This window comes from Labeo rohita, chromosome 11 (assembly GCF_022985175.1).
Source record: "Labeo rohita strain BAU-BD-2019 chromosome 11, IGBB_LRoh.1.0, whole genome shotgun sequence".
NCBI lineage: Eukaryota > Metazoa > Chordata > Actinopteri > Cypriniformes > Cyprinidae > Labeo > Labeo rohita.
This window is the reverse complement of record NC_066879.1, coordinates 6,934,525-6,958,142: the sequence shown is the minus strand read 5'-3', so window position 1 is coordinate 6,958,142 and position 23,618 is coordinate 6,934,525. Positions and strand designations below refer to the sequence as shown.

General features: G+C 40.4%; 1 protein-coding gene across 1 annotated transcript; it reads left to right on the top strand.

The window, feature by feature from the left end:
• Positions 1 to 6,047: 6,047 nt before the first annotated feature.
• Positions 6,048 to 8,605, top strand: LOC127172655 (keratin, type I cytoskeletal 19-like). The gene is made up of 6 exons (XM_051121986.1): positions 6,048 to 6,716; positions 6,890 to 6,972; positions 7,413 to 7,569; positions 7,657 to 7,818; positions 7,981 to 8,106; positions 8,241 to 8,605. Exons 1-6 carry the CDS (start codon positions 6,114 to 6,116, stop codon positions 8,463 to 8,465), a joined length of 1,356 nt encoding a protein of 451 aa, XP_050977943.1. The 5' UTR covers positions 6,048 to 6,113; the 3' UTR covers positions 8,466 to 8,605.
• Positions 8,606 to 23,618: the final 15,013 nt, after the last annotated feature.

Genomic DNA, 23,618 nt, shown 5'->3' with positions numbered 1-23,618 from the left:
CAATGTACTGTAGTATTGTAATGGAGGGTTGGTTTAACTGTTTGTAGGCCTAGTATTCCATGTATTTTTTTGTAACTCCATGTTCTCTTTTTGTAGAATTGAAAGACTGCCACATGGGGGTGGGAGGACAGGTATGTTCTCCCCACACCAAGAGACCCTAATTGTTGATATGGTCCGTGAGAACAATGCCATTAAACTGAGTGAAATTCAGCAGAAGATCATTGAGGACCATGTAAATTTTGAGGGTATCAACAGTGTCAGCCTCTCTACTGTTGATCGTGTCCTCAAGCGCAACTGACTGCGCTTGAAACAGCTATACAGAGTGCCCTTTGATCGGAACTCAGAGTCGAAGAGCGAAGATTCCAGTATGTACAGGTTGGCATATATCCAGACACATTCAATGTTGATTACTCTAAGTAGTGATTTACTGTAGTGGCCTAAATCACTTTTTCCGTATCACTTACAAAACTATATCTATTTCTACAGAGGATTTTTCAACTGGATGCAATGGAAAGACCCCATGAATACATCTGCATGGATGAAGCTGGGTTTAATCTCACCAAAAGGAGAAGGAGAGGCCGTAATGTGATTGGCCATCGGGCCATTGTTGGTGTTCCTGGGCAGCGTGGTGGCAATGTCACATTATGTGCTGCCATCAGCAATCATGGGGTTGTCCACCATCATGCCAACCTGGGGCCCTACAACACTCACCAGCTCCTCATTTTCCTCAATCACATGCGAGATGCTCTGTTAGGGCAGCATGATGAGCATCCCATCTATGTTGTTGTTTGGGACAATGTGAGTTTTCACAGAGCCCTCCAGGTTAGAGAGTGGTTCAATATGAACCAAGGTTTTATCAATCTTTGCCTTCCACCGTACTCCCCTTTCCTAAACCCCATTGAGGAATTCTTCTCCTCATGGCGGTGGAAGGTATATGAACGCCAACCTTACACCAGGGTAAATCTCCTGCAAGCCATGGGACTTGCCTGTGGTGACATAGGTGTGGAGGCATGCCAAGCCTGGATACGGCATGCCAGGGTTTTTTTCCCCCGTTGCTTGGCCAGACAAAATGTGGCCTGTGATGTGGATGAAGACCTGTGGCCTGACCCAGTAAGGAGACATGATGCTGTGGCTGAGTAATGCACTTATTTGTATATTTTTGTACTTTATTTTTACATGGGCTTACTGTACACAAGTGGCAAACGCATAAGATTTCTGTTTGTTTTTACAAGTGCTACGTGTAAATGCACAAGATTTCTGTTCTGTCTTTTTGTACAAGTGCTAAATGCACAGGTTTTCTTTGTTTTGCAACATGCATTTAGCCTACAGTGAACAATAAACATTTATTTCTCCAGCTTCATGTCCTGAGCATTGTGTTTTCTATTTTTCTACGTAGTGTTTAGTGACTGTTCAGTAGTGTTTTTAATTTTGATTGACTCGGGGCACGATTTGACAACATAGTTCAGTTTTGAGCACAGATTGAACTGTTTTGAGGTGAAAGTTTGGTTTTGCAAGAAGAGTCTGAGGTTTTGTGAATGTAGCTTGAAAATTGGGTTTTGTGTTCACAGTTTAGAGAAAAGGAGAGCAGCTTTCAAGAAATGTGTCTTAGCAATCGAGAAAAACTGTAACACCGGGTAACACTGGTAATACTGACTACCGCAACATATCTCACTGTTCATCTGTGGATGTAAAAACAGCAGTGTTGGAAAAACAGGTGTGTGACTTGGAAGACTATATGGACAACCTGGAAAACCATGGACACAGATGCAACGCTCGAGTTGTCGGACTACTGGAAGGGACTGTTGGTCATCTGATCATCTTCAAATTACCACTAAAGCTGGGCGCATCAAGTTGGATCAGGCACATCAGTCGCTAGCTGCCAAAACTGGGTCTGAAGGAACGTCTCAGATCTTTGATCTTGAAGTTTCACAACTTCAAAGATAAACAACGTATTAAGGAGGCAGCACAACACAGCGATAAATCACATAGGGTCTTATTTTTTAATGACTTTTCAGCAGCACTGATAAAGAAATGGAAGGCATTTGATCAGGTGAAGCATAGCTGAAGGTAAAAAAGGTTGATTATGCTCTTCTGTACCTGGCAGCATTAAGGGTGATGGTTGACGGAAAACCCAAGAATTTGGGAAGCGTGACCTTGCGCCGCAGAAACAACAAAAGGGTGGGACGGAGGGGGACTTAGGAGGAGGACAAAGGAGTGGATGTGGGATGGAAAAGGGTGACTGGTTGAGGTTCTGGAGGAGGACGGACAGCCGGGAGGAGGAAGACAAACAGAGTCCAGGGTGGAGACAACGGAGAGAGGAGCCATGGATGAATCAGGAAGATCCAAGGCGGATCAGACAGAGTGAGACATGAGGGCCTCAGAGCAGGAGGAGTCAGGCGGGACACAGGCCACAGCCATGAAGGCGACCCACGGTAGAGTCGATGGAGAGAAGGGCCATGGTGGAGAAAGGGCAGGAAAAGGAAATGGTGACAGGAAAGATCTGGAGGGTCAAGGTGGAGCAGATGATTCAGGCAACCGAGGTGGAGGTGGGGATCCGGAAGGCCACAATGGAGCTAGATCAACAGAGGACCAAGGTGGAGCTGGAAGGCAGGAGGAGCCTGAAAGAGTCAGAGGGATGGAGGCAGCGGATGGTCAATGACTGACCAAGGCGGAGCTGGTGGACTGATGGGCTATGGCGGAGAGGAGGGAGCTAGTAGCCATGGTGGAGCTGCTGGGTCGACAGGCCAAGGTGGAGTCCAGGATTCAGAGGCCAGAGGCGGAGACAAGGTGATTTCTCTCAAAACAATGTTGTTTTCTGAATGCAAAATTAACCTGTCTGAGGCCAAGTTGATTATTAAAGTCTGAGGCCATGCCTCTTGGTAGCTTAATTGCTATGCTAAGTACCATATCTCTGTTTCCTGTTTGAATGGTCTCCTACAGGATTTAGGTACCTGGGAATCCTAACCTAACCTTAATCAGTTGCATAAAATGAATTTCACGTCCTTCACACCCTCTAGTGAACTCCCTTCCAGTTTCAAGGCTGGGTAGGATATCATTAGTTAAGATGAATATTCTGCTTAGGTTGCTTTATCCTATTCAGATGACCCAAGTTGAGTTCTCTAAAAAGGTCCTAAAAGATTTGAATGGATGGTCTCTTTCATATGGAGCAAAAGACGACCAAGGATTAAAATGTCAGTTTTACCAAGATCTAAATGGGGTTTCGATTTACCCAATATTAGAACATATCAGTTAGGTGCCCATCTGAAAAATATTTTTCATTTGATAACAAAAGATGTCTCCTCATTATGGTTAGATATTGAAACAAGTTAATCCAAATATTCAATACAAGAGCTATTGTTTTTTAGAAGTTTTAAATTCATTAAAGAAAGTTGTGTTAATCCTGTTACTCTTTTTACACTTAGAGCATGCCGGCTAGTTAGCCGCCTGGAGGGTAGGTCTAAATTTACCTTCGTATTTTCTCCAATCTTACACAATCCAGATTTCCAATGAGAAATGATGGATACTGCTTTCAAGCTCTGTTGTGACAAGGGAATTGTTAGTCTTCAATATTTGTTTATTGATAATTTAACGTCATTTCAACAAATAATGGATAAATATGAGTTATCAAAATCTGAATTGTTCAGGTTTTTGCAAATTAGGCATTTTATCCGAAAGTTTATATGAGTACAACTTTAAAAGACAGTTTTGAAATATCTCCAGCTGAAAGACTGCTTTTTCAAACAGCTGGGAGCTATCAATTCCGATTGATGAGGATGCTTGGGATAAAGTCTGGGAGTGTGCTAAAAAACTATCAGTCTATAACTGTATGAGAACAATTAATCTGAAGATACTGCACAGATTACATATATCCCTTAATCACAGACATATTTTTAACAGTTCCTTTTTCCCGTTTTGACTTACGGTGGGGATTAAGGACAACAGTTTGCTGTTGCTTTTAGAAAGGAACCAGGCTCTGGCTACTGCATGCAGAAGACATACTTGCTGTCGGTACCTTAATAAAGCTGCTCCAACAGAGGGGTAGCGTATGCTGACAAGCTCAATACCCACCGTCAGGATGCGCTACCATCCTTAACACTAGGCCAAGTTGATTATTAAGGTGGGGATTAAGGACAACAGTTTGTCAGGAAGCCAGTTTATTTCCTCAGCTGAAGGATTCTCCTTTTTACAAGGACCATTTGACCAAAAGCTCCATTCTTTTTAGTCTGTAAAAAAAAAAAAAAACAGAAACAGCAGACTAAGCCTTCTCTAATTGGTCTCCCATCCATAAACAGCCCATGCTGGGGCCTGCTTAGCTTTACTGAGGAACCAGATTCTGGCTCCCGCAGGCAAGGGACATGATTTTTCAGACACCGCTGATAGACATGCTCTAATAGAGGGGCAGCGCATCCTGATAGTCTCAATATGGCTGTCAGGATGCGTTACCGTCTTACAGTTTTTCTGAAATGCTAAAACACATTTTTTGAAACCATCACTCATTTTCTCAATACCTCAAACATAAATCCAAATGTTCAAACTAAATTCACAGAACCCCTAACTCTTCTAGAAAAATCAAACAATCGCTTCAAAACCATTTTACCTGCACTCAAAATCAAACAAAACTTTCAAATCATACACACATTAGTCAATAATATACACACTACAGATCAGTCATTAGACACTACATCAAAAAATGGAGAACACAGTGTCTAGTTCAGTGTATGTATATATATATATATATATATATATACACGTATATGTGTGTATGTGTACATATGTATCTATATACATAGATATAGATATATACAGATATATATATATACACATATACGTACATACACACACACACACACATATATATATATACACATACCTCTCAGACTGACAGATGTACCTGTGCCTTCTGTGCACTTTCAACGGGCTTATATTTAAAATATTATATAAAATATTATAATATATATTTAAATATTTCATGCCGTGTTGCAGTTGTGCTTAACTTTTGCTTTTTTGTGTTTAGTGTTTTGCATCACAAGTTCATCACAGAGCAAATTGTGTCTTAATGAGTGAGAATGTGTTTAGAGTTTTGCATGAAATCTGCAAACAGTATCTAAACTGCCTAAGCTTGTTTAAGGTTTTGCAGAAAGAATGATTAATTTGACAAATTGGTTTAGGCTACTGAGAATTTAGTTTAGAGTATGGGGTTTAGTGTTTTAGCAAATGTGAAAAACTGTAATGCAGTGTGCAACAGTCAACTGTTGCATCAGAGATCCAAGGCAGGAGTCTGATTTCGTTTATCACATGAGGAGAGTGAATCGATCTGACGTGTGAGGTGATAAAGACAAGACGGTGATGGAAGATTTAGCTTTAAACTGAAACACATAAAATAACCACATAAAATTCAGAGATCTCCATGTTTACTTCTGTATGACAGCACACTTCACACCGTCTTTTTTTTTGTTTGTTTGTTTTTTCGATCATGCAGGTCACTCAGGAATGTCATTCATTCACATTGTAATTTGGCCACAAAAGAAATTTTAAAAGAAATACTGTAAAAAAAACAAAAACCAAAAAAAAACAGCCATACAAAATAAATAGCAAGGTGTAAGCTATTTGTCCTTTAAAGCTTAAATACATAGTAAATAAATAAATATCCAATGTCGTGATTTGGGTCCCCTACCAACCTGGGCCCATACACCTGATATACTCTGCATCCCCTATAACGGTGCCCCTTGACACACAGTGCATGTCGAAACCCTAGTTTTCTTACTGCACTCTCTCCTTTGTTTTCTTGATTGAGGATCAATATAATTTATATCTAATATAATCCCATGAGTACATACAATTAACACACTGCCCTTAGCAGTTTCATCACTAGGGTGGAACCTGAACACTGTTTGAACTCTGCCGGTGGTGACAGCTTGGACTGACACATATGCCCTCTCCTACACACACCCTACCTCCTTCACCCACCCACAGGGTCCAGGAGCCGCCCTGGATCTCCATCTCTATAAAAAGGTCAGAGCTTGGCACAAAGGTGCCATCCTCATTTGGACAACTCTAACTGCTTCCTGCGGTGTCCTCTCTGGGTTCATCTGATCTCCGTATTCATCCACAAGATGTCTTGCAAAGGAGCAAAGACTGTGACCTCAAAGTCCATTAGCTGCAGGAGTCGCTGTGGTTCGATAGCCTATCCACGCAAAGCCTACAGTATCTGTGGAGGTAGCACCCGCTCCTCTTGCTTTTTCAGAACTGGAGGATACGGTAAAGGATTTGGTGGAGGATATGGTCTTAGTAGGGGATGCGGTTTTGGTGGAGGATCCCATTTTGGTGGAGGATGTGGTCTTGGTAAGGGATCCGGTTTTGGTGGAAGATCTGGTTTTAGTGGAGGATCCGTTTTTGGTGGAGGATGCGGTTTTGTTGGAAGATCTGGTTTTAGTAGAGGATGCGATTTTCTTGGAGTATTCAGTACTGGTGGAGGATCTGGTTTTGGTGGAGGATCCAGTTTTGGTGGTGGATACGGTGGATTTGTGGGAGGTGAGAAGGCCACCTTGCAGAACCTGAACGACCGCCTGGCATCCTACCTGGAGACGGTGCACTCTCTGGAGTCTGCCAATGCCATTCTGGAAAGGAAGATCTGTGAGTTCTATGAAAGGAAAGCAGCAATCCCACAGAGGGACTACACCCCCTACTTGTGCGAAATTAAGGACCTGCAGAACAAGGTACAGTGCTATGTAAATGAATATGAAATGAGCAAGTTCTTGTGCAATTACATTCTTTCAGATATAGCAGCTGAAAAAGAATTCAAAGATTATCACTTGCTTTCTCAGAATTTGGGAATTTGAGATTTTTCCACATTTATGTGCTCTTATGTATTAAATGTTCTACCTCTTAGATTATCATTGCTACCACCGAGAACGCCAACCTCCTCCTGCAGATTGACAACTCCAAACTGGCTGCTGATGACTTCAGGGCAAAGTAAGTTACACAGTGTTGACAAAACCAGTTTGATGGATAAAATATTCAGCACATCTGTTTTCAACATTAATAACAATAGCAATGAAATGCTTCTTGAGCAGCAAATCAGCGTATTAGAATGATTTCTAAGATCACGTGATGCTTAAGACAGGAGTAATCACTGACTGCTAAAACAAATCAGCTTTGGCATTGCTGAAATAAATTACATTTTAAAAAATATTACAAAACAAAACGTTTTTAAAATTACAATATTATGGTTTTGCTGTATATTTTGATCAAATTAATCCAACTTAGGTGAACATACATTTTTCAAAAACATTGAAAAATTTGAACAGTTTGACTTTTGAACAGTAGTGTGTGTGTGTGTGTGTTTATTACACTGGTGGCGTTCAAACAGTGATTGGTGTGTCTATTCACTACGTCACCTTACCACTAATCAGATATGAGCATGAGTTGGTGATGCGGCAGTATGTGGAGGGCGACATCGCTAACCTGCGCCGCTTGCTGGACCAGACGAACATGGCAAAGTGTGAACTGGAGATGCAATTGAGGAGTCTTGAGGATGAGCTGGCATGTATGCGTAAGAATCACCAAGAGGTATGTAGTAGTTTTCTGATAGATCATCTATGTTGTATTATATTATATTATATGATATTATATATATTATATTATGTTATGTTTAAGGAGCTGTGTGCACTGAGGGCTCAGCTGACAGGTACAGTGAATGTAGAGGTTGATGCTGCTCCTCAGGAAGACCTGAAAAAGGTTCTGCAGGAGATTCGTGCTCATTACGAGAACATCATACAGAGACACCGCAGGGAACAGGAAGAGTGGTTTAATGACCAGGTAAGACATCTTCTTTCTCCTTGAATCCACTGTTTGTGTTTCTACTTTGCTATCAAACATACTGCAGGGCTCCTGATTTCACTGAATAACAACCCACATATTCCAGAATCTCACTTGAAGTAGTGTCTGGATTGTGATATAGTGTTTTTGTCTTTTGATTAGATGGCAGGGTTGAATATACACATGGAAAAGTGCACAGAGGACATGGCAAAATACAGATCAGAGATCACAGACCTACGAACCACCTTACAGAGTTTGGAGATTGAGCTACAGTCTCAAATCAGCATGGTGAGACACAAGTGGAATGTAGAGTGAGAGAGATTAGATACATTATCTGAACCAAAGGCAGGAAAATACAGCATAAGTCCTGAAGAAAGCAGATCAACGATGCTTTATAATGATTTGTGCATGTTCTCAAACAGGTAGCAGCACTGGAGAAGACGCTAATGGAAACAGAGGCTTCGTACAGCTCTATGCTAGCCTGCTTCCAAAATCAAATCAACATGCTGGAAGCCGAGTTGGCTCAGCTGAGAGCAAGCATTGAGCAACAGGGACGAGATTACGCCGTGCTGCTGAACATCAAGGCTTGTCTGGAGCAGGAGATTGCCACCTACAGGTGCCTCCTGGAAAAACAAGACATTAAGTAAGTTTGTTCCCCCATAAACGTTGATGTGAGTTCAAATCAGTGAAACATGGATTACATTATGTTGTCCAGGAATAGCTTCATGAATTAAATTCTTCTTCCTCTTACTCTCCCAGGTGTCCATTTCCAGGTAATTGAAATCTCTCTTTGTATATTGTGGTAAGATGGTCAGTTTCAAGCAACGTTGTACATTACATATTACTGACTCCTTCTCTCTTGTGCTTCAGCATCCTCCTGTGGTTCCATCGTTGGCACATCTGGTGGATCTCAATCCTCCTGTGGTTCCATCGTTGGCACATGTGGTGCATCTCAATCCTCTGGTGGTTCCCTCCGTGCCCAATGTGGCGTATCTCAGTCCTCCTGTGGTTCCCAGTTAGGCACATCTGGTGGATCTCAATCCTCCTCTGGTTCCCAGTTTGTCCCATCAGGTGGATCACAGTCCTCCTGTGGTGCAGCAAACATAAAAAAGTAAACCACCCCCACTCCACAGTGGTCACTTCATGCCACTTTGTGAGACAGTATTTAAACACATGCAGACATTTAACTTTAAATGAGTGTTGATACACAATTTGTGACATGACAACAAGGAACAAGGAAACTTGTTATTTTTAAAACACTGAGACACTCTGATGTTGTGTTTTTGTATGTGAGAAAAACCTGTCTCTGAAAATAAAAGTGCTCGCAAAAATATTCCTACATGTTTTGTTTTGTTTTACACTATGGTCTAAAATTTAAAATTATGTAAAACACACAGCAGTTACATTCTTTTTTTGATTGTTAGTTACTGATTTTCACAAATTGCAACTCACAATAGACAAAAAGCTGTTGGTGGGGTATGTGGGGATTCCTGGCAAGGAGTGAGCCGGCACGACACGGCATGTTCTAGAGGGGGCTGGACGACGAGACTTCCTCTATTTCTTCGACTTCAAAATTAGAACCGTTTAAATAAAAGATGAGATTAATCAGTTGGGAGCAAATGGGAGCAAATCAAAGACAGGTGCAGGGTAATTAATCAAAAAACATAGAAACACATGGGGAACAGAAACAGGAAGCAGGAGAATGGAACCAAAACACAAAGAACATGTGACATTCAGAATAAATTATACATGTAAGGTATTCCATTGGTAATAGCTCCATTAACACTTTTTGGCAGCCCTTCACAGAGGAGACTCTGAAATCAACTGCAAAAGAATGTTTTTCCATGCCAAAAAGGTCATGGCATTAAAGACCCCTCTATAAGCCAAAGAAGTTACCTTACTGTTAGGCAATGCTAGTAACAATGACAAAGGTTTTAAATCTAGATCTAAACCCAAAATCTTAGTATGTTACACCAGTATCAACCAGAATGACCTTCAACAGTGAGTGCCAATTTTAGTCTTACATTTAAGTCAAAAGGGAAAAAGGAACTGTTAAAAGTATGTCTGCGACTAAGGGATGTATGTAATATGTGCAGTATCTTCAGATGAATTGCTCTCATACAGTTATAGACTGATATTTTTTAGCACACTTCTAGACTTCATCCCAAGCATCCTCATCAGTCGGAATTGATAGCGAGGTCCTCATGTCTTCTTCCTGGCTCCTCACTCTGTCTGTTCCGCCTTGGCTCTTCCTGATTCCTCCATGGCTCCTCTCTCGTCTCCACCCTGGACTCTGTTCAACTTCCTCCTCCGGGCTGTCCGTCCTCCTCCAGAACCTCCACCAGTCACCCTTCCATTGCCATTAAGTTCGGCTCCGTTTTTTTCCACTGAGGCCTCCATGGTAGCTTGTTCAGCCTCAACAAGCCCAGTTTTTTTTTCTTTTTTGCTTCCTGGATTTACTACTGGTCGGTTTTGCAAAATAATCTTCTAAATTCATTCTCACAAAAGAAATCAGCCCTCCTGATGAGCTAGCAGGTACTTAAAAGGATAATTAAACGGAGCTCGTTCGGGTTGCATTTAAGCTCTACTGCGCTATATTTCTCCCCCCGCAGTCACATTCTTGAGAGCAAAAATATCATTTAGATCACATAGATCACCACACTCTTAATCAACTTCATAAGGAGCAGCATTTATTATCTGTTTATTGTCAGAGATGTTTTGATTTTGCAGTATAAGTAATTTAAATAAATTATTTTTCATTTTTTGATGAACAATTCAATTTTTGACTTGCAGACATTTAACATCTTTTCCAGAGGGATGCATTATTAGAAGCAGGGGCGTAGCCACAGGTGTGCGAGGGTGTGCCAGTGCCACCCACAGTGGCAGCTGGCACACCTAAAGATAGATGCAAAAATATTTTTTTATAATTGTATAAACATGGGCGGCGCTAAAGAGGGGCTAGCAGCACCCCCAAAAAAGCACCCACACACATAAAAAATTAAATAAAACAAAACCATTTGTTTTATTTAATTTTTACTAAATTTTTAATAACTAAACCATTTAGTTATTATGAGTGTACATAAATCAGAAAAAGTTTTTTCCGCTGGGAAAAAAATACAAGGGATTGCACAGGCGCCTCCATGCCATGCAGTAGGCGCGACAGGCAAATAATCAAGTTGCTATGCGCACATACAGTGCATATTCATCTAAAAGAAGGAACTGTGGGGATGCCTGAAACAGGACAGATAATGTGGAACAACGGCAAATTCTCTCTTTATTTTTTTCTTTCTTTCTTTCTTCCTTCCTTTCTTTTTATTTATTTTTTTGTCAGCTATTAATAATATTATTGCAGATATTATCTGTGCAAATTGTATGTAAACTCACGACTTAAAAACGTGCAGAACGTGTGTGTAACGTAGCGAGGGAGACGTGAAAGTGAGCGGATCCACATGCAAGCTTTCATTGTAACTTGACTCAGACAAAGACATAGTCATAAACACAGGCAGGGTCGGACAATGGCAGACAGGTACAGCGTAGACAAGACATGAGGATAGTCTGTGAAGCAGGCGAGGGTCAATGAACGGCGAACGTAATCCAGGGGGCAAGGAAAAGGGGTTATCCAGTAAACGAGCGAGAGGTCCACAAGGCAGGCAGCGAGACACAAAACGAGATGACCAGGCGAGAAAGCTAAACACTGGGAACTAGGGAACTAGAGAACTCAATACGCAACAGCAATCCACAACACCACAATACTCGGTGAGCAACGGGGGAAGTCCGAGGCTTAAATAGAGCGCCTGATTGGATACAGGTGTTCGAGCAATTAGTGTAAAGGGTAATGGGAAACGTAGTCCGGGGTGTAATGCAACAGTCTGTGTAGAGTGAAATGTTAATGAAATGCACAGCGACCTCTGGTGGCGGGCAGACCAGACAGGAATCATAACAGTATGTCGCGAATAAAGAGCAAATTAAATGAAAAGTGTCTATTGCGGCATTATATTTTTTGATTGTTGGTGGCGGTCTTGAGGAGCGAGAAAGCTTCGGAAAATGGCTCATAAAAAGACGGGAACGTGAATGCTTTTTACAAGTCGGAATCTAAAATAAAGGTAGGCTTGAACATTTCACAGGAAATTCTGTCAGTGTGGAGGGAGTTGTACGGATGCGTGCTGCGCAAGAAAAATAGGCTACAACCGCATCTCTAGTCATTTTAATATTAATAAAAATCTGTAATGTTAGTAATACAAGTCTGATTTTTTCACATCAATCTGACAATAAATGCAGCACACCCAGTTTTTCTGATGCACACCCAGAGTCTCTTTTCTGGCTACGCTACTGATTAGAAGTGCTACATTTTGCCATGTTAAAATCAAGAAATTAAGACTGAGATTGATTAAGACTGAGATTTTTGAACAAAATGATTATTGGTGGAATGGGCTGTGAGGCAAGGGACACCAGGTAAAATCTTGCCAATCTTGGCCCTGCCAATCATAACCAGTCATATCCGACTATATCACATTGACCTTCCTCCATTCATTCTCAATTACCCCCCAACTCACCTGAGAGAATTGCCGAAAAACAAGTGATATATACCTTTTTATGTCATATTTTGTAATATTTACGTTGTTCTATTTTTGTATTATTTTACACTGCCTTCCTAGTCTACATGCGAAATGCATATTAAAATATTGTAATAATAAATAAAATAAAATTCTCAAGCTGGGCACTCAAAGTACTCAAGCTGACCCGTGTGACCTGTAAAAGGGTGGTAAAGCTGTCACAGATGATCTCACATCACCTCAGAGTGACCGGGTCAACTTTAGTTTTCTGCTCCTAACTTTCTAAGGGATTTTCTCCGCTGGCACAAAAGACTTGCTCATGTTCATAAACACACACTCACATACACACAATTTGTATACACACAGTGCATGTCGAAAGCCTGCTTGTCTTACTGCACTCCCTCTATTGTTGTCTTGAGGATGAGTACATCTCATAAGTACATACAGTTAACACACTGCGCTTAGCAGTTTCTTCACTAGGGTGGAACCTGAACACTCTTTGAACTCTGCTGGTGGTGATAGCTGGGACTGACACATATGCACTCTCCCACACACACCCTACCTCCTTCACCCACCCACAGAGTCCAAGAGGTCAGAGATGGGTTCAATGGCACCATTCTCATTTGGACAGTGCATTCCTGCAGTGTCCTCTCTGGGTTCATCTTATCTCCATATCCATCCAAGATGTACCCAAGACCATGACCTCAAAGTCCAATACCATCAAGAGTCTCTGTGGTGTGACACGCTTTGGGTTTGAGGGTATAGATGATAATGATGACGAAAAACCTCAGCATGCTGTGGCAGAGACTAATGCATCTGTGGCTTTTCCAGACCCTGAGCAGGTGCAAAATGGGACCCACTAGTTGTAAAAAATTGCCATAGAAATTTGACGACTTTCAATATTTAAGTGTGAATGTGTATTAATTGTAACACATATGTAAAAATATTTAAACAAATTATAATAAGAGGAGCACAAGTGAGCTTGTATAAATAAATACACATAAAACACAAATAAATAAAATATAAATGAAGTATACCCAAAAACTAAATAGAATAAACAGAGCATAAAAAAAAAATAAAACATAGGCTTACTAATATTCATAAATGATAAGAAATGTAGGCTATTCTGCTTGTTAAGAATTGATGATCACAAGAAAAATTTGCATTAGACATTGGATCCGGGTGTGTAATTATTTAACGTAACATGCTAAATGTGGCTCATTTTTTCCTTATATGACTGTATGGGTCTGTCTGTTATCGTGGGCATCATTGCATGTATAAAACAAGTACCACAGCAATAAATATTATGTATATACACTGCCCTCCAAAAGTTTGGAAACAAAAAGTATCCAAAAGTATGGTTTTGGATGATATCAGCATAAATCCTTATAATTTTTTGGTGCTAATACATTACAGTAACTATTATCATTATCACTGAAGACCAGCAATAATAATTTTCATAAATTTCATAAAATATTGTAATAAAATAATAAACAAAATAAAATACTCAAGCTGGGCACTCAAAGTACTCAAGCTGACCTGTGTGACCTTTTAAAGGGTGGTAAAACTGTCACAGATGATCTCATATCACCTCAGAGTGACCGGGTCAACTTTAGTTTTCTGCACCTAACTTTCTAAGGGATTTTCTCCGCTGACACAAAAGAGTTGCTCATGTTCATAAACACACTCACACACACACACAATTTGTACAAAATCAAGCCCCTAGGCATGCAGACTGTTTTTACAAACATTTGTGAAAGAATGGGTCGCTCTCAGGAGCTCAGTGAATTCCAGCGTGGAACTGTGATAGGATGCCACCTGTGCAGCAAGTCCAGTCATGAAATTTCCTCGCTCCTAAATATTCCACAGTCAACTGTCAGCTGTATTATAAAAACATGGAAGCATTTGGGAACAACAGCAACTCAGCCACGGAGTGATAGGCCACGTAACTGACGGAGCGGGGTCAGCGGATGCTGAGGCGCATAGTGCGAAGAGGTCGGCAACTTTCTGCAGAGTCAATCGCTACAGACTTCATGTGGCCTTCAGATTAGCTCAAGACCAGTGCGCAGAGAGCTTCATGGAATGGGTTTCCATGGCTGAGCAGCTGCATCCAAGCCATACATCACCAAGTGCAATGCAAAGCGTTGGATGCAGTGGTGTAAAGCACGCCGCCACTGTACTCTAGAGCAGTGGAGACGCGTTCTCTGGAGTGACGAATCGCGCTTCTCCATCTGGCAATCTGATGGACGAGTCTGGGTTTGGCGGTTGCCAGGGGAACGGCACTTGTCTGACTGCATTGTGCCAAGTGTAAAGTTTGGTGCAGGGGGGATTATGGTGTGGGGTTGTTTTTCAGGAGCTGGGCTTGGCCCCTTAGTTCCAGTGAAAGGAACTCTGAATGCTTCAGCATACCAAGACATTTTGGACAATTCCATGCTCCCAACTTTGTGGGAACAGTTTGGAGCTGGCTCCTTCCTCTTCCAACATGACTGTGCACCAGTCCACAAAGCAAGGTCCATAAAGACATGGATGACAGAGTCTGGTGTGGATGAACTTGACTGGCCTGCACAGAGTCCTGACCTCAACCCGAGAGAACACCTTTGGGATGAATTAGAGCGGAGATTGAGAGCCAGGCCTTCTCGTCCAGCATCAGTATGTGACCTCACAAATGCGCTTCTGGAAGAATGGTCAAAAATTCCCATAAACACACTCCTAAACCTTGTGGACAGCCTTCCCAGAAGAGCTGAAGCTGTTATAGCTGCAAAGGGTGGACCGATGTCATATTGAACCCTATGGATTAGGAATGGGCTGTCACTTAAGTTCATATGCGAGTCAAGGCAGGTGAGCAAATACTTTTGGCAATATAGTGTATGTCAAAGTCAAACATGCCCCTTTGCCAGCTGTGATGCATGGTTACTGGTTTAAACTTGGCCCAGGTTTTTAAAAGATTTTTGGGTCAGCACACCTTAATAGCTTCAACAACTGATTGCCAATTAAGTTAAGAATACAATGAATTTAGGCCCAGATTATGCAGAGCTGTAATAGCTGCTAATGGTGGATATTTTGATGAATTGAAAATTTACATTTTTTCTATGTATAAACTGTTTATGTAATAAAAGATGTTCTCATAAGTTTGTGTTGTCCCTTATCAGTGCAAAATTATCACAAATGAAAAAGGATTCATGCCAATATTTTCCAAAACCCCACTTTTCTAGGGTGTTTCCAAACTTTTGGAGGGAAGTGTAGCAGTCAAAACATCCGTTTTTACAGCTGGGGAAAGATATTGGGTCCCACTTTATATTAGGTGGCCTTAACTACTACGTACTTACATTTAAATTAATCATTTGATACAATGTACTTATTATGTACATACGGTGTTACATTGTACTTATATTTTAAAAATACCTGCATGTAATTAAATTTGTAATTATTTTCTGTAATTACATTTATAATTATACTGTTGACCCATCCCGTACACCTAAATCCACCCTTAAACCTACCCATACCACCGAACCTATCCCTAACCTTACCCGAAATCCACCTCAATAGCAGCAAAATAAATGTTTTGCAATACTACATGAACACAATAAGTACATATTTTTATGTAAATACATAATAGTTAACACCACCTAATATAAAGTGTGACCAGGTACTGTTTGGATTCCATTTCTACCACAACTTCACTTTAATCTCTCTATCAATCTTTCATTTTAAATCATTTAAAAATAGCATTAATGTGTAACAAGACTTCATTTCAAAAGATTCTGAGAGACAATATTAAGTGAATTCCAAAATCTGAACCGTAACAACAAAATCTAAACCGTAAAAAGATAGGTTTAGGTATAAGAATTTATTATAAATTATGATTAAAAATCTTTGACAAAAAAATTAATAAAAAATCTTATGCATTCACTGAGTGAGATGAAAACGAACTCCTCTACAATGGAGGAAAAACTGGAGGAAGTATTATTATTAGTAGTAGTAGTAGTAGTATTTTAGCCAAAATAATGTGTTGTGAGCATTATGAGTGCACACACATGTATTATAAGGATTCATTCATACAGGAAATCATAATATTGACAAAGGTATATGCTATTGCGTAGCTGAATAAAACTCAGATAGAGACGTTTTCACTGATGAAACATGGAGGCATATCTGTAGGATTGCGACTAAATGGTTTAACTCTGATCTTCAAGCCATATCGGGTATTTTTATATGAATAAACTATAGATGCTATTAGATGCTATTATGCCTCAAGCCAAAGTGGCAGACGGGTTTGGGAGCCTTACAGGATGCTGAGCTGAGGGATGGGGAGGCAGGAACCTCTGGGCCATGAAAGGATCTTCTGAGATCATGATGACCATCACATGGAGCTCAAAGTCGACTGTGACTTGGCATTTTGGGACTGCTAGACACTACCAAGGCAGTGTTATATATTTCATGCAGTTGTGTACTTACTTTATCTCAAAAGTTCTAAAGGATTTGTAAATCCAGAGAAATGCCAGTTTTAAATGTTAGGCTTGTTTGAGATGCGCCTCGCCTGAAATGTAGCGAGAGTAGGCGGCTGCAGTGAGGAGAGGAGTGAAATAAGTGTGGTCAAGACGGACAGTTCTGACCTCTGAAAGTAGAACGGATACCTACAAGATCAAAGGCAGATATCGCGTTATCACACTTAAATGCTGTGTTGCTGATAAACATGATACAATTTCAGCTCTGTTGTTTTTATATGAAAATAAATATGACGAACAAGACACTCAAAGCGCTTGCTATTTAATTCCATATGAAAGGCTTATTTATCATCCATTTTTACTTTAATACAAACGTGTATTTGACAACAATCACGTATCTCACGCAGAGACCGCACTGGCATAGTGTTTGGGAATATTCATGCATAATTTAAACACATAACCACATGATATTAGATTAAAAAATAAAACATTTTAGAAAAGAACGGCAACATCACGGTTGTCTGAACCAATGAGCATTAAGCTGTGTCGTTAGCCAGTCGTTTCCCATCGTGCTTTTGGTCAGTGCAGTCGGTGGAGAGCTACTGCGCCCAACTGCTCAATCCGACACAGACGCCTCGCCGTCGTGAGAGTTTTTTGGCACACGTCAGCATGACATCAGAGCAAGGATGTAACTCGGACACATTTCTAACCAGCATGCATCTTGCGGTGATCAATGGTGATTGGTTCTGCGCAGATTTTGCTCATCTTAAACGAGCCTAATGACTCGTCCCTGGTCATTGTCGCCTATCAATGACGCAATATCGGCGCTATCCTCGGTTTTCGCTTATGAATACAACTATAACTTTTTTTTTTTAATATAACTTTTATCCAAATAATGCACCATATGCGCCATATATAGGCCTATGTTATTATATATTTTCGGCCGATAATTTTCGGCGGATGAAAATTCGGTGCATCCCTAGTTTTTATCAAGTCTGGTGAGCAAACCTATGGTAATGTAATTAAATACATTATGTGCTGCACAAAAACATTTAGCCATACTTGCAAATACGGTGGGCTCGTTCAAATTTACTTTTAGAACGACTGTTTTACACACAGCAAAAATGCGCTTTCACATATCAGTAAAAAGCTAATATTGAATCAAATTTCATGTTCTTTGCAGATAATTCATTACGATGACATAAAATACTGTTATTAAATGTACAGGTGAGTTAATAAGAAAGTAATACATTACCTCATCCGTGAGCATGACTTGTGAAAATGACATCTCCCAACATTCCATGCTCCATCATTGCATCATCGAGTTTCGCCTCTGTTATTGTTTTGAAAATGCGACCTCTAGCGGCGAAAACTTACATATTGTGCCTTTAATCTGCTTTAACTGTTAGTTTACATACAGGTAGAAACGCAAAAGACTGAGTCACGCTGTGTCGCTCAGGCTGCACTGCAGTGTCTATTCACGGGCGCGATCCTATTACTGATCGGCACGGGGGCTTTGACCTGCTCCGTCTCCGACCTGGGCCGGTTCACCCCTCCTTAGACGACCTGGTGGCCCCGAGCTCCCCCAGGAACACCATATCGATACCGAACTTAGTGCGGACACCCGCTCGACATAGTCCACTGCAGCCCAGAACCCCTGAGCTCAAGCGATCCGCCAGCCTCAGCCTCCCAGTAGCTTGGATTACAGGCGCGCGCCACTGCACCCGACGAGAATTGAAAGTATCAGCACTGCTACTGAATCTAGTGATCACAGCGCCCTCTAGTGTAAGAAAACAGAATGTTAAGTATTTGTTAGGAAACTAAGCAAGTTTTATTTACCATATGTATGTATATTTATCAAATGTACACATATTTAGCTCTGTAATTTTATTGTGGCAAACTTTGCTGTTTAAATTCTTAGAAGAAATAAAACAATTAAGGGACTGGGGTCTCAGGTACTGGCTGTGGTTGCAGCCCTGACAGGAACCTCTTCAACCAGTGCATGTTCAAAAATGTCACATATCTTCCAAAGAGAGGCGTTAGATACCAATCATTTGAGACAACATACTACTGTTGTTGTTGTTGTTTAACACATAACACTCACAGTGGATACATACAACAGAGATATTGTTTAAAAGAACAATGTGTGAGTTGGGTTGATGCAAAGCAATAAAGCATATACACAACCAGAATACAAAAGTAAAGTGATATTCTAAAAAAAATAACTAGGCCAAAAATAAATAAATAAATAGAATGACATACAGTAGTGTCCCTTATGTTAACAAAAGTGCAACGCCACAAATGCCACTACTGAAAAGATTAAAAAAAAAAAATTTAAAGGTTACAAATTTGAAAGTGAGACTATGCCATTATCTGGAGTTGACAAGAAACGATTTCATTATTATGAATTCTTAATCAAGTAATTCATCTCTAAATCTTTATTTCACTGTTAGTCCACATGCAGGTACAAACACAAAAGTCTGAGTCTCGCTGTATCGCTCAGGCTGCACTGCAGTGTCTATTCACAGGTGCAATCCCACTACTGATCGGCACGGGGGCTTTGACCTGCTCCGTCTCCGACCTGGGCCGGTTCACCCCTCCTTAGACGACCTGGTAACCCCGAGCTCCCCCAGGAGCACCATATCGATACCGAACTTAATGCGGACACCCGATCGACATAGTCCACTGCAGCCCAGAACCCCTGAGCTCAAGCGATCCGCCAGCCTCAGCCTCCCAGTAGCTTGGATTACAGGCGCGCGCCACTGCACCCGGCGAGAGCTGAGACTATCAGCTGTGCTACTGAATCTAGTGCTCACAGCGCCCTCTAGTGTAAGAAAACAGAACGTTAAGTATTTGTTAGGAAACTAAGCAAGAACACTAGCCCGGTTTATTAACAGGTGTATTTATCATATGTATGTATTTATTATATGTACGCATGTTTTACTCATTACTCATTTGCTGTGGCAAACAACTGTTTGCTGTTCATATTCCTAGTAGAAATAAAATAATTAAGAGACTGATTTCTGAGATGCCAGCCCTAACAGGAACCTCTGGAGCGGCTGTCCATGTTTTAGTGATATAACGTCTAGAAATTATGAAGTAGCTGTGACAGAAAACTCTCTTTCAACTGGAAGCTCCAGCAACTGGGCCATGACATAAACCCACTAGGAGGCCTCAGCAAACAACCAGTGGGCTGCAGGATGATTTAATTTTTTTAAATTAATATACTGTTTGTAATACAATTCATACATTAATACATTAAAATAATTTAATTAAAATGATAAATTTCCCTACAATAACTATTGTTTCTGTTTGTTTCCCATTTTCCTTTTATAAAAATAATAAAACAAGCCATTGACCACTGATAGAGAAACCAGGAAAAGATAACAATAAGGATAAAATAACTATTATGCAAGTTGATATTCTGGTCATGTTTTTTTTTCCCCCAAGCACACTGAATCTGACACCTTGTACTTCTCAAGACTCCAGGTAGGTTGCAGGTTGTAGTTGCAGTTCTGAAAAATGGTGCTAGAGACTACATAGTTCACACCTAATTCTTCACCTTAATTCCTAAAGTCTTTACTGTTATCATGCATCTTCTCCACCTGTTTTTTTTTTCTGACCTTGCTGACCCAGTGAGCATTTCGCTGTACCAGTGATCATAATTTAATATAGCAATTTCTGTTTTGCATTAGTTTAGAATATCTGGTGCATTTTACCCGTAAAGGAAAACTTGCTTAATAAATATATACTAATTATTATATAATAATAATTACATACACCTGAGTAGTACAGGTAGAAACGCAAAAGTCTGAGTCTCGCTGTATCGCTCAGGCTGCACTGCAGTGTCTATTCACAGGCGCGATCCCACTACCGATCGGCACGGGGGCTTTGACCTGCTCCGTCTCCGACCTGGGCCGGTTCACCCCTCCTTAGACGACCTGGTGGTCCCGAACTCCCCCAGGAGCACCATATCGATACCGAACTTAGTGCGGACACCCGATCGACATAGTCCACTGCAGCCCAGAACCCCTGAGCTCAAGCGATCCGCCAGCCTCAGCCTCCCAGTAGCTTGGATTACAGGCGCGCGCCACTGCACCCGGCGAGAGCTGAGAGTATCAGCACTGCTACTGAATCTAGTGCTCACAGCGCCCTCTGGTGTAGGAAAACAGAACACTAGACTGCCATGAATCTCTTTGCAGAGTGAACTTCATGGTGTTTAAACATATCCATAGAGATCAGCAAAAATCTAGTTTTTTATTTTAATTTAAAACATTTAACTGATATTATTTAATTATTTTACTTTAATGCATCTGACTATCGTTTAATCCAGTTTAATGGTTAGTACATGAATCATTTGCTGTAACTGTGGAATTTTAGCTGGTTTATTAACTGTTTTATTTATCATATGTATGTATATTTATCATATATACGCACATTTAACTAATTACTCACTTAAAACAAGTAGTTTTGTCCTAATTACTGCAGAAATATTGGAGGAAATATTGTAGCTTATGTGGTGAAACCGTCTCTGGTTTCACCACATGCACAGCGTGTGCATAACTATTATGCAAGTTGTTATTCTAGTCATGTTTTTTCCAGGCACATTTTACCAATTCCACATCAATCTTAACTAATATTAGTTTTGTATTTAATCATTTATAAGTGATATATAATTGTTAAGAAGGGTTGGAAGTGATAAATGCCTTATACTCAGGTGTGCATAATTAGGCAGGTTTTCTTTTACAGATAAAATGTGCGAAAAAAGAGATTTAACTCACACTGAAAACTCAAGAACTATTAAATGCCCATGAGAAATATTCCTAAATAATGCAATAAAAAAACTGCAACATTAAATCATGCAGACTGGGGAATGCTCATCGGGTCAGCAGGGTCAGAAAAAAACAGAACCAAAAAAAGACACATATTAACTGTAAAAGAATTAAGAATTAAGGTGAAGAATTAGGTCCCTTTTTCCAGTGTCATCATTTTCCAGAACTGCAACCTACCTGGAGGTTCCAGAAGTGCAGTGTGTCCGGTTCTCAGAGACTTTACTTAGATTAAAAAAAAATCCTAAAATATGACCCCCACTTAATTAGAACAATATGCTGACGTGTTTTTAAATACATGAAGACTGATTTTTATAGGCTTTATAGACATTAAAACATTTATTATATAATGTGTGAAACAGCGCCTCCATCTGGTCATGGAATGCAGAGACTGAATATGAACAGAAATATCACATACAGTATCTTCTAGAGAGAGGCGATGTAGTGCAACGCCCAAAATGCCACTACTAAAAAGGTACATTTACATGTTAATAGTTTACAGTTTTTAAGTGAGACAATGTAATTATCTGGAGTCGACAAGTAATAGTGAATATTAATTCATTTCTAAATCAATCTTTCATTGTTAGTCCAGATGCAGATACAAACACAAAAGTCTGAGTCTCGCTGTATCGCTCAGGCTGCACTGCAGTGTCTATTCACAGGCGCGATCCCACTACTGATCGGCACGGGGGCTTTGACCTGCTCCGTCTCCGACCTGGGCCGGTTCACCCCTCCTTAGACGACCTGGTGGTCCCGAGCTCCCCCAGGAACACCATATCGATACCGAACTTAGTGCGGACACCCGATCGACATAGTCCACTGCAGCCCAGAACCCCTGAGCTCAAGCGATCCGCCAGCCTCAGCCTCCCAGTAGCTTGGATTACAGGCGCGCGCCACTGCACCCGGCGAGAGCTGAGAGTATCAGCGCTGCTACTGAATCTAGTGCTCACAGCGCCCTCTGGTGTAAGAAAACAGAACGTTAAGTATTTTTTAGGAAACTAAGCAAGAATACTAGACTGGTTTATTAACAGTTTTATTTATTATATGTATGTATATTTATTATATGTACGCATGTTTTACTCATTTACTGCGGCAAACAACTGTTTGCTGTTCATATTCCTAAAAGAAACTGAAGAATTAAGAGACTGATTTCTGAGCTGCCTGCCCTAACAGGAACCTCTGGAGCGGCTGTCCATGTTTTAATTGACCACTGATAGAGGAACAGGAAAAGATAACAATAAGGATAAAATAACTATTATGCAAGTTAATATTCTTGTCATGTTTTTTTTCCAAACACATTTTACTAATTCCATGTCAATCTGAATAACTATTATTAGGTTTGTATTTAATTATTTATAAGTGGTACATAACTGTTAACAAGGGCTGGAAGTGAAAATGCCTTATACTCAGGTGTGCATAATAAACAGGTTTTCAGGTAAAATTTGTCAATAAAAGAGATGTAACTCACACTGAAAAGTAAAAAAAAAATATATATATATATATATTAAATGTCCATGAGAAATATTCAAAACTAATGCAATAAAGAAATTGCAAAATTAAATAATGATCACTGCAGCAAAATGCTCATTGGGTCAGCTGGGTCAGAACAAAAACAGGTCAAGAAGAAAAGCCACATTAACTGTAAAAGAATTAAGAATTAAGGTGAAGAGAATTAGGTGGGAAACCATCAGAAACTCTTTATTCTCCAGTGCCACCATTTTCCAGAACTAAAACCTACCTGAAGTCTCTAGAAGTACAAGGTGTCAGGTTCTTAGAGTCTTTGCTAAGATAAAAATGACCCCTAAAATATGACCTCCACTTAATAAGAAAAACATGTTAAGATTTTGAAATGAAGGCTGATTTATATAGGCTTTATAGACAGAAAGGAGACAGACAGAGTCACTCTTAAGGGACCAGCACCACATCGTTGAGAGCTCATTTTTAGTCCATCTCCAACCCTGAAAGATTTGTCT